This window comes from Pteropus alecto, unplaced genomic scaffold (genome assembly GCF_000325575.1).
Source record: "Pteropus alecto unplaced genomic scaffold, ASM32557v1 scaffold78, whole genome shotgun sequence".
Lineage (NCBI taxonomy): Eukaryota > Metazoa > Chordata > Mammalia > Chiroptera > Pteropodidae > Pteropus > Pteropus alecto.
The window spans coordinates 12,183,206-12,195,439 of record NW_006443124.1 but is presented as its reverse complement, the minus strand read 5'-3'; the positions used below and the strand labels follow the sequence as shown (position 1 = coordinate 12,195,439).

At 40.4% G+C, this 12,234-nt stretch overlaps 1 protein-coding gene and 1 pseudogene across 1 annotated transcript in view; both read right to left on the bottom strand.

Moving 5' to 3' along the window:
- Positions 1-1,065: 1,065 nt before the first annotated feature.
- LOC112472019 lies at positions 1,066-1,183 on the bottom strand (annotated as a pseudogene).
- An 8,065-nt stretch (positions 1,184-9,248) lies between these two features.
- The window catches only part of HINT1 (histidine triad nucleotide binding protein 1), a 3,421-nt gene continuing 435 nt past the window's right edge, over positions 9,249-12,234 (bottom strand). Inside the window, exons 2-3 of the mRNA XM_006923172.3 lie at positions 10,679-10,783; positions 9,249-9,571 (exon numbers count right to left, since the gene is read on the bottom strand). Of these exons, the coding sequence (XP_006923234.1) occupies positions 9,407-9,571; positions 10,679-10,783 (270 nt within the window). The 3' untranslated portion in view covers positions 9,249-9,406. The remainder of the gene's footprint in view (positions 9,572-10,678; positions 10,784-12,234) is intronic.

Sequence of the window (12,234 nt, the reverse complement as noted above, 5' to 3'; positions counted from 1 at the left end):
AAAATATATACATAATCATCCATTTTCTTCTACATGTGCCTTATCTCCATTCCTCTTTGTGAATTTGCATCTTTGAATCCTCCCCTTTTCAGTCATTGTCTCGATTTGTCCCTATGTATGCTGAACGTTCATTAGTATCTTGCAATAGCAAATCTCTACTGTTAATAAGAGTTAACAATGCTCTATTGTTAATAAGGGTTTCACTCCTCTGCTTCTATCTGCCTGCTAGTTGCCTTACTCATAGTCATATATTTTTCTGTCATTTTGTTTTAGCTGAGCTGACCCCTTTCAGTATTTCTTGTAATGTAGGCCTCATAGTGGAGAATTCCCTCAATTTTTGTATGTCTGGAAAGGTCTTTATTTCTCCTTATCTAAAGGAGAGCTTAGCTGGATACATTATTCTTGGCTGGTGGTTCCTTTCATTTAATAGCTTGAATATTTGATTCCACTCCTTTCTGGCTTGTAAGGTTTGTGCTGAGAAGTCCGACGACAATCTAATGGGTTTTCCTTTATAGGTTACCATCTTCTTCTCCCTGGCTGCCCTGAGAATTCATTGATTTTTGATAATTTTAATACAATGTATCTTGGGTTGAGGTAACTGGGTGTTCTGTTGATTTCTTGAATTCCAAGCTCCAGCTCATTCCTTAGATTTGGGAAATTCTCATCAACTATTTGTCTGAAAATGCTTTCTAATCCCTTCTCTTTTTCTTCCCCCTTTAAGAATGCCCGTTTTTCTTATGTTTCCTCTCCTGATGGTATCAGCCAGGTCTTGTATTTTTCTTCCATTATTTGTCTTTCTTTGGTTTCTCTCTTCTTTCTTCTGATTTATTTCTAGATTTCTATCTTCTATATCACTGATCCTTTTCTCAATTTGGTCAACTGTATTTCCCAAGCTTGCCATTTCATTTTTCATCTTACAGTGTGTTCTTTACCTCCAGTAGTTCTATTTGGTTCTTTTTAACTTTTTTTTATTTTTTAGGCAAGGCAACTCTTGGTTGACCTCACAGATTGCAAGGACCTTGTCAGCTTACAATCTCTTATTTACTTTTTATTTTTTATTTTTTACACCTACAGCACCTGGTCTTCCTAGGTGGTCTCCCATCCAAGTACTAACCAGGCCCGACCTTGCTAGCTTCCAAGATCAGACTGGATCGGGCTCGTTCAGGGTAGCATGGCCGTAGAGTACTTGGTTCTTTGTGAAGGTTTCAATCTCCTTGCTAAAGAACTCATTCTGCTCATCTAGTTGTTTTTTCAATTCCTGAAATTGTTGATGTGAATTATGTCGAATCCCACCGATGGTTATCACTGATCCTTTCTTCCATTTGGTCGACTATATTTCCCAAACTTGCTATTTCATTTTTCAACTCTTGCATTGTGTTTTTTATCTCTAAAAGTTCTATTTTGTTCTTTTTGAGGGCTTCAATCTCCTTGCTCTGCTCATCTAATTGTTTTTGCAATTTCTGCAATTGTTGATATGACTCGTTTTGGAACTCACTGAGCTTTTTCAGAAGTACCATCCTGAATTCTCTGTCATTTAAGTCTCATATTTCTATGTCTGTAAGCTTATTTTCTGGAGATTTTTCTCTTTCTTTCTGAGATGCCTTGTCATCTTGGATGTTCATGGTGTTTAATGGACTATTTCTGTGCCTGGGCATTCATGGAAGTGTATTCTACTTTTTTCTTAGAAAGAAAATTTATTATATAAAGGTCTCTCTTTAGCTTGTTGCAAGAAGGCATTTTTCTTTTGGTTTCCAGTAGGTGGCGTCTAAGCCTCTTGAATCCCTCCTTTATATAAAATCTTAATACGCCTTTTATTTTCTTATGGATGTTCAATCACTCTGACTACCGTCAGTCTCAGTCCCTGTCAGTCTTAGCAACAGTTTCAGGAGTGTTTGCTCAGATTCTCCTGGGGCTCCGCAGTGTTCAGTCTCAGAGGATATGGTGGGAAAGGGATGCTCTGGGTTGGGGGATGGGGGTTGCATCTCACCCTCGTGTTTTGCAACTGGGACTGGTAAAAATCCCTCGTTCTTTGCCATCCCCACTTCTCAGCTATCTGCCCTGATGCCTGGGCACTGTCACTGGCCGCATGGAGCTCACAGCTCTGTCAGGAAGAGCTGTTCAGGCAACTCGCCGCACCTTCTCTCATCCCTCCTCCTCCTACGGGAGCTCTGGCTGCTAGAGGCAGCTTTTTTGTTTCTCCCAGTCCACTGCTCTACACCCAGGGTTCTGATCTGTGGTAGCTCTTATGCACAGATCCCACGCTCAGATGTGCTGGTGCACATTTTGGGTGTTTTTTGTTGAGTTTGAGATATCCTGCTTATTGTTGTTTCAAGGGGAGAGATCTGGGCACGTCTCTCACTCTGCCATGTTTCTCATGGCACTAAAAACTGTCACAATCGTGTTCATTGTTATTACACAATGTCAACCTATAGGGATCAGTGAATAAGGATTAAATGAGATAACAAAAGTCTCAGGTACTCTGTAGAGACCAATGACAAAGTGGCCTACATGGCCTCTCCTGATATCATGACACTATTATATGAGACCCTCCAGAAATTAGGTATGATCCCCGAGATGAAAGGGAGAAATTCTAAACTGACTAAAATTAAGAGTCTTTATGTTGATTGATCAGAGACTCAAAATAGAAATTAAGTTGTTACAGAAAATGCAAAAGAGGTATATTTTTTGCATATTTATTTATAGGCTAATATTTGTACATACTACAATCTTTCAGGTGCACTGTACCAGTCAAGCAGGGTGCTTATATTGACCCCTTCTGGAATGCTTCAGAGGACTAGCCACACCCCCTGTCCTTTCTGTAAGAGTCTGAGTTCTTCACATATTGGCTACAGTGGATACCAGATTGCCTCACCACAGTAAAAGCTGATCGGCCATGTAAGGACTATTCAGCAGCATATGAGGTAATATGGCCTCAAGTTAAGAGAAGTCTTTGTCTTCTCTTAGGAAGTAAGTCACACAGAGGTAGAGAAACAAACTAGTCTTAATGTCAAGGGGAGAGAAAGAATGTAGCTGAGTCAACATAATGGTGGTGGAGTATACTGTTTAATGGCTGTCTCTTTCCACAGCCCAGTCTGCATTCCCCTTTATAGTGTGGCTTTTCTGCTTCTCCCATGCAGAAGGGAAGTCTTTTTCCCCAAACCCTTGCATTTAGGCTGATCTTTAACTCACTTTGACAGACAGGATGTGGTTGAAGTGATGCTATTTGAGTCTGAAAGCCTAGGCCTGAGGGGGCCTTGCAGTGTCTGTGTTGCCTCTTGAAATGCTGCCCTGAGAACATTAAATTGTGAAGAAGCTTGGGGTTAAAGACAGTGTGGGAGGAGGCCAAGCCATCCCAGTTGCCCCAGGTGAATCCATTCCAACCAACCCATACGAGTGAGCCCAGGTAAGATAAGCGAAACTGTCCAACCAACACACAGAATCATGAGAAAAAACAAATCTTAATTATTTAAGCTTGGATTTGGTTATTACTGTGTGACTACCATGTAAACTGGTCTAGCCTAAAGGAGAATAACGGGCCATACAGAGGAGAATCAGAGGATGCCAGCTAACTGCCAGAACCAACTGTGAGACATCTGAGTGGGGTCCCCTTGGACCTCCAACCTTCAAAGAACACAGCTAAGAAGCCCTTTACTATTGGTGAAGAGTTGATCTTGTCTGCTGCTAAGGATATTTGTCGTGATCTTTTAGGAGAGGCTGCAGTCCAAAAGGTGGCACATGTTCCTCTTTCAGCCAGCACCATAACTAGGCAAACTGATGAAATAGCAGAGGATATTGAGGTCTGATTGTTAGAGAGGATTAATGAGTCGCCATGGTACACAGTCCAGGTTGACAAGTCTACCGATGTTGACAACAAAGCAATGATGCTTGTTTTGTGTGATATATTTTTCAGGAGGATGTGCATGAGGATATGTTATACGCACTTTTGTTGCCAACCGACACCACAGCTGCAGAACTATTCAAGTCTTTGAATGATCACATATCAGGAAAACCAAAATGGTCATTTCATGTTGGTATATGAACGAATGGAGTGGCTGCCATGACTGGACAGCTTTCTGGTTTCACTACTCGAGTCAAAGGTCGCTTCTGAATGTGAGTCTACACATTGTGTCATCCATAGAGAAATGCTGGCTAGCCGAAAAATGTCACTTGAACTTAACGTTTTGCAGAATGTGGTTACAATTATCAATGCCCTTAACTCACGTCTATTCACACAGCTCTGTGAAGCGCAGCTCTGTGAGGAGATGGACACAGAACATACACAGCAATTATACAGAGAAGTGAGATGGCTTTCAAAGGTAGATCACTGGCCAGAGTTTCTGAATTATGAGAGCTGCTCCAGAGATTTCTTTTAGAAAAACAGTCACCACTGGCAACACATTTCATTGACACGGAATGGGTCACAAAACTTGCTTACTTGTGGGACATATTCAACCTGTTTAACCAACTCAATCTGTCACTTCAGGGAAGAATGACAACTGTGTTCAAGTCAGCAGATAAAATGGCTGCATTCAAAGCCAAACTGGAATTAAGGAGGTGACGAGTGAACATTGAGATTTTTGACACGTTTCAAACATTAGCAGAGATTTTGAAAAAGACTGAGTCAGGGCCTTCTTTCTCCCAGCTGATGCACGATCACTGATCTCAGCGTTCAAAAGAGTTTGAGCATTATTTCCCAACCACAAAAGACCCCGAACTGGGAAGGAATTGATCCACTACCCATTTGTGAATAAGCCGGGTGAATATACTTCATCCATGCTCGAAGAGGGTCAGCTGTTTGATATCACAAATGACAGTGACCTTAAAAGTATGTTTGGGACCTCAAATCTCCATATGTTCTGGGTTAAAATCAAAGTGGAACATCATGAGATTGCCACAAAAGCACTGAAAAGCTTGCTTCCACGTCCAACATCCTGTCTTTGTGAAGCAGGGTTTTCTACAGCGACAGCAACCAAAATTATGCAACCAAGATTATGGAGTAGACTGGACATAAGTAACACACTTTGGGTGTCGCTATCTCCCATAACCCCTGGATGGGACCATCTAGTTGCAGGAAAACAAGCTCAGGGCTCCCAGTGGTTCTGCATTATGGTGGGTTGCGTAATTATTTAATTACATATTACACTGTAATTAATAATAGAAATAAAGTACACAAAAAATGTAATGCGCTTGAATCATCCCGAAATCATCTCCCTTAGGCTCCATTCGTGGAAGAATTCTCTTCCACGAAATGGGTCCCTGGTGCCAAAAAGATTAGGGACTGCTGTATAGAGCACCGGAAATGAGTGCGGTAAAGAAGAGCTTTACTTGGAATTAAAGTTGCACCCACTCCTATTATTCACAGAAAATAGTGGTTAGCAAAATGCCTCCTGGTCTTGAGTCAGTGTTATAGAAGAGTGAATACAGCCAGACTGTAGCTACTTGCAGTAGTCTTTTTCAGCACTTGGGCCCAGTCCAAGAATGCCTGGCTGCTTTTCCATACTTGTGAACGCTGGCTACCAACGATGGAGCAGAGACCACAAGTTGTCTCTCAGTATCTATTCCACTTTTATTCTCTTCTGGTTTTACTCTGGGCAGCAAGGTAACCGGCTTCATTTATAGCTTGAGGTGGACAATGATGCATTAGGTGGTGTGGGACCTCGGGAAAAGTTCCTTTTAAAAAAGACATAATTCTGGCATGTAGCTTTTTTGGCATTTTCCTTTCCTCTTTCTTTCTGATGGGAGGATCTGATAGCTAGAGCTGCATCAGTCAACTGAACCATGAAGTGGCTTTGAGGGTAGAAATCACGTGCTAAGGAGAGCAAAGCAGAAAGGTAGGGAGTCTGACTTCTTGCTGATATTACAAAGCTGCCAAAAGGGCCCTGGACTGCTACCTTAACAGGGCTTACCTTGAGAAAAAAATAAGCCTCTATCCCATTGTAACCTTTGATTTATGTATTATGTAGGCTAATTCTAACCTACATAAATAAAAAAATACACATTCAAAATAAAGCATAAAGACCACTTTGATTTTTCTTAGGGGCTTATTCAGGCAGATTATCTCAGTGATAAACTGAGGTCCTTGAATGACCTGAGCCTATCACTTGAGATCTAAACTGTAACATTTAGTGTTAAAGATGAGAGTCATTTCCTATTCTGCCTCCCTCTCTTTTCAGTTCAATCAAGCTGTAGTACTGTGGTCCCCACAGAAACTGGCTTACACTCTGCCCTCGAGCTCAGCTGCTATCTCCAAGTTCTAACCTTTCTCACTCTGGCACTCTCACCTTCCTGGCTAATTCAAAGGATAAAAGAATCGTCAAATAGGATGGTGTCACTGTTAAAATCCCAAGCCTCCTTATGCAGACTAAGCTCTATCACTCCTGAATCATAGACCTTGTATTACAGTAAATACTGTTAGTTGCTATTACCTAAACTCAAAAATCTCAATGGCTTAACACAAATTCTAATGTGGGTCAGGAGTAAGAACTCTGCTCCATTCAGCCACTCAGGGACTCAAGCTCCTTCCATTAAACAGCTCAATGTCCTCTGCTGGATCCTTTCTGCATCTTGACAAGAGACAAAGGAAAAGAGAGAACATGGGAGAATAAATAGCATGGGAAGTTTTTCAGGGCCTTGGAATGGCATACATCAGCTTCTCCCACATCTCACTGGCCAGACTGTAGGCATGTGCACCCAGATAGCTAAGGGGTACAGTCCAGCTATACGCTAAGGAAAAATAAAACAGTAATTATTTACTCTCTCCATTTCTGTGGGTTACGACTTTGGGAAATTAGCCAGGGAGTTCTGCCCTGGGATCGCTCCTGAGGTCAGATGTTGACCAGGACAGTGGTCATCTGAAGGCTTGGCTGGGGCTGGAGGATCTGCTTCCAAGGTGCTTTATTCATAGCTGACACATCATTGCTGGCTGCTGGCGGGAGGCCTCAGTTCCTCCCAACATAGGCCCTCCCTGCTTGAGGGTCCTCAGCCATAGCAGCTGGCTTCCCCCAGAGTGACCAGGAGACCAAGGTGTAAGCCCTCTGTGATCCGGCCACACAAATCAATCACTTTTGCCATACTCTTACTCAAACAGACCAGCCTTGATTCAATGAGACTATACAGAGGTGTGAATACTAAAGGCAAGATTATCTGTGGGCTATCTTGAGTACTGGCTATTACATGCATGTAGTGAATAATCTGCCACAAGTCTAAGGCAGTGTGATATTGTGACTTATAATAAGAAATATGTATCTGATCTTTGTCCCCACTTCTGGCAGAGCTCCTAAAACCCTTGGAATTATCCTAAGTGATAAGAGTGAAGAAAGTGTCTTTTGTTATAAGATAACTTTGGAAAGCCCTTAGGTAACCTAAGGATGGGGGCTGGTTGCCAGTAGAACCAACCACATGACTAAAGGGTTGGAACTTTCAGTCCCACTGCCCCACCTCCAGGGCAGGGTCAGGGGGCTGAAGGCTGAATCAGTCATTAATGGCCAATGATTTAATCAGTCATGCCAATGTAATAAAACCTCTATAAAACCCCGGAAGGACAGGGTTGAGAGCTTACAGGTTGGTGAACATGTGATCTGGGGAGAGTGGCATGCTCAGCGGGAGTATGGAAGTTCCATGCCCTTTCCCCATATCTTGTCCTATGAATCTCTTCCACCTGGCTGTTCCTGAGTCATATCATTTTATAATAAACCAGTGATCTAGTAAAACGTTCCTGTTTTGTAAGCTGCTCAAGCAAATTAATCAAAACTGAGGAGAAGGGTCTTAAGAACCTCCGGTTTATAGCCTACTGGTCAGAAGCACAAGTGACAACCTGGACTTGCAAGGGGGGTTGGAAGTCCTGCAGGACTAAACCCATAGAATCTGATGCTATCTCTGGGTGGATAGTGTCAGAATTGAGTTGAACTATAAAACACCCAGCCAGTGTCTGGAGAATAACTGGTGCTGTGTGGGAACATCACTCCCTTCACACATTGAAAATTGAGTCTCGAAACCATTTTAGGCAGAAAAGTCAGACACAACTAGCAAGACAAATTAGCAGTTATCTACCTGATTTATTAACGCTGGTTTGACAAAATTAGTGGGAAAGATAATATGCCTAAAGGAAGCAGACTCAGCCTTCTTATACATAATACAAATGCTTCTCTCATTATTACATTCTTTACAGTGGCACGAATACCTCCAAAACTTTTCCCTAGACCTTCTTAAAGTCATAAAAGAACATAAAGCCATAAAAGTATTAGGGAAAAAAAACAATTAAAAAAAATCTTCCTGGGGTGGAAAAGGCTTTCTAAAATATGAAATAAAATTGATATATTAACTATACAAATATTTTAAACACTATAAAGTAAAAAAATGACAACTGGGAAAATTATTTTTAAGACATAAATGGCCAATTTCCTTAATCCCCCCGAATATTTTAAAAACAAAATTCAAAATTTAGAAAAACAATTTTCAATTAAATGTGTCAAACCCTACACTAAAGTGGTCTTCTGAGAGATTAAAAATGGAAAGAATCCATTAGCACAAAGAGAATAAGAAACAAAAACCAACAAGCAGTATTAGAATTTGAAAGCTAGAAAGTATCTACATGAAGGAAAGTCAAGAAGCAAAACTATTTGCCCTGTACAACCTTAGAAAGGCTATAGTGCATGGCAAGACTGAAAACAAAGTTTGGTTGTCAGTCTGCATAAGGAGAACTCAGGTTCTTGCCCGCCTCCATATAGCCAGATTCATACACAACTTAAATATTTTTGCGAGTATGCACATACACATTCAAAACAGTGAGTTTTCAATTTGGAAAGTTAATTCTAACTAATATGTTCTTAAGTCTTTATAACATTCAGTTCAGATAAAAAGGAATTACCAATGTATGGCTTCACACGCTTGTCAAAGATTCTGTGACAGAACTACTTTCTTCTCTTCCAAATTATCCCAACAGTCCAGGGGAAACACGTGGGCTGGACAAAAAGCATTGTTTCTAAACTCAAAACTGTCACATTCTAGATCAGTCACATCACATACCCCTTTGTTCTTAGAAAATAAGAGAATTGTATTAGGAAATTTTTGCTTGGACTACAAGGAATTTCAAAGTGAAAGCTAAATTTATAACATCTTGTTGTCTTCAAAAACCAGTCCCACCATTATAACAATGTACATATGTTGAGTCCTTTGGGAGAAAAAACAAGATACCTCCCAAATTATGAAATCTGTCATACATCCCAACATATTTTTTAAATAATACAGAATTCAGACCATGCAACAATGTCTTTTATTATGTATGAGTTTTTCAAATTATTTCCTCAATTTGTCCATACACAGGCAAATATAAGTGTACTGTTTAACATATTAGAATTTGCAAAATTGATCATTGCCTAAAGAAGGGAAAATTATCCATAAGACATGTTTAACCAGGAGGCCATTTCATCTGCCTACCTCCGAGAACATGGAGGTGCACATGATAGACAGACTGTCCCCCATCTGAGCCTTCATTGACCACCATTCGATAACCCTTCTTCAGGCCTAGGTCCGCAGCACATTTCTTGCCAACAATCATTAAATGTCCCAGAAGCTGAAAAAAAAAGTTTCTTAAGCACAGGCAATTTACAATTACTTGCCATTAAATAACAGACTACCAAGGTGAAACGTTAAATTAAAAAATTGCCAAGTTGAAACACACTCCTTTGAGCAAATATTTAGAAATTCTTTTAATCCTAATACAACATAATTTACAATTAAAAAATTAGTAAGATTAGGTATTTATGTATTACTGATTTCGATTAAAATGAGACAAATTTACTGCTCAATTAATACAATTAAATTTTCTTAATAAAGCAAGACATCTTGCTTTCTTGTTATGGGGGAGGGTATCAAGCAGGATAGGTTTGGTTATGCTGTGGTAACAAGCTACCCCCAAATCTGGTTTACAACAAAAAAACATTTCTTGTGTTCACTACATGTTCATCACAAGTTGACCAGGCTCTATTTCTATATCTTTTTCACTTTGAGACCCAGACTGATAGAACAATCTCTATATGATCATAGTAGCAGAGACAAGAGAAAACATGGCAAACTAGCTCTTAAAAGTTTTCACTCAAAAGATATATATCCCTTCCACTTGCATTCATGGGCTAAATCAAATCATGTAACCAGGCCTCACACCAATGAGGCAGCAAATATAATGCACCCCTAAAGAACAGTGAATAGTTACAAACAATTATACAATCTACCACAAAAAGCATTCGGAAAAATTTTAATTAAGGCCGATAACTCCTGGCAAAAGCAAATAATTACTTTTCTTTCCTTTAACAGTATTAGTAGAAGGATCCGTGAACCCTCTCCTATATGATATACTATTTCTTTGTTGAGGAAAAATGAATCTCACCAGCTAATCCTTATGTGGAAATCTGTCTGCTTAAGAATTTGTGGTGATGGATATTAACTAGAATTATTGTGATAATCATTTCATAATATATACATATATCAAATCATGTCATATACCTAAAACTAATACAATGGTATATGTCACTATATCTCATTAAAAATCAAAACTATTTATACACTGCATTGAAGCTCTAATGCTCTTAGGAAAATGAAAATGTAACATCAGTTTAAGGTCAAAATTTAGTCTCCCAATTTAAAAAGCAAGAAAATAAATTGTGCTAGTAAATTTACTTACACTTTCATCATCATCTTCTGCTACAGAAATCTGGGAGATATGCTTCTTGGGTATCACCAGAAAATGTGTTGGTGCTTGAGGAGAAACGTCATGGAAAGCAAGACACTAGGGAGAAGGGGAAAAAAAAAAATCAAAGTTTAGCATATCATCTTGTAAGCTAAACTTATTCTTTCTTATAACCCCATGGGAAACACTGTAGTAAATGCTAGGAAATCAGTAGCGTGCACAATACACGTGGCCCCCTGGTCCTTTCCATAGAATTTACAGTGATCCTCAATCCCCTCAATCCCAATTTTTGTCTAACTTAAACTGCTATTCGTTCCTCAGCAGCCAGCATAGACATCATTTCCAAAGGCTATCTTCTGCTTCTCCTCCCCACCCTCCCTGAGTCAGAACCCTCAGCAGTGCAATTTCCCGGTTTTTTCCTTTACTTCAGGGATCAGTTTTGTAATTACATATTTATCTAATATTTGACTAATATCCATTTTTTCCATTTTACTCAACTATTTAAGAAATATACCTATTCTCTTTGGTGGAAATGAAGAGGATAAGTAGCATGTATACAAATGACATACCACATGAGTGTTTACCTCTTGTTCTCTACTGAAGGTAAAAGCTACTTAGAACCTAACCCTGCTTACCTGTCTCAGGAGTAATTCTATTTGGTGCTCCATACAAAATGCTGTATCATTTAGATTGCATCATGCTGTTACTTTGTTGAGACTTCGGTGATTCAAAAGTCAGTATTTCAACGATCATTTATAAAAAGTAACTGAAAATATTTCAAAAGAAGTGTGCATTTTCTAAAACAAAAGAACTTCCCTAACTAGTGACAAATAAAGGTATTTAAATTCACCTCGAAGAATCTAATTAAATCTGAAATAACGTTTTGAATCTAAGAACAATCCTAGTAGCATAAAATGAATGTTTCTTATATCCCATATTTCTTAATTTCACAAAAAGTTTACAGAACTTTTTCTATGTAAATCAGCCAACCTCCTGTCCTGCTTTATCTGATACCCAAATCCATAAATACAACTGCCCATTAAATATTTTACACAAGATGTCTGCAAGTCACATCAACTCAGCCTCTCTAAAACAGAATTTCACCTACAGGGAAGTCAACAAAACTACAGTCTTAGTCCCTTGGGATAAAATTGCTTCCTGCCAAATATAAAATGAACCATTCTTGCCGGGAGGAGCTAAGGGAAAGCAAATCCCGGAAGCAGGCCCACTTAGTTCAGGAGTCCGCGGCCGGAGCAGGGTGGGAGTGGGGATGGGGGTGACGAGCTGGCCCCGCGCGTCCGCTCTCTCCGCCGCGGCCCCGAGGTGCGCGCCCGGGCCCTCTAGCGCAATGCGGCGCGGAGAGGCGCCCGGGATCGCCGTGCAGGCCGGCTGTGCGCGGGAGATCGCGGAGATTGGGCCCGAGTCAGGGTGCGATCGGGTTTCTCTCTGTCAGGCAGAGCGCTGGCGAGATTGTGAGATTCCTGACACAGGCGAGGTCCGACACAGCCGGGAAGCCCGCGGGCGCCCACGCCGAGGACCCGGCGTGACCC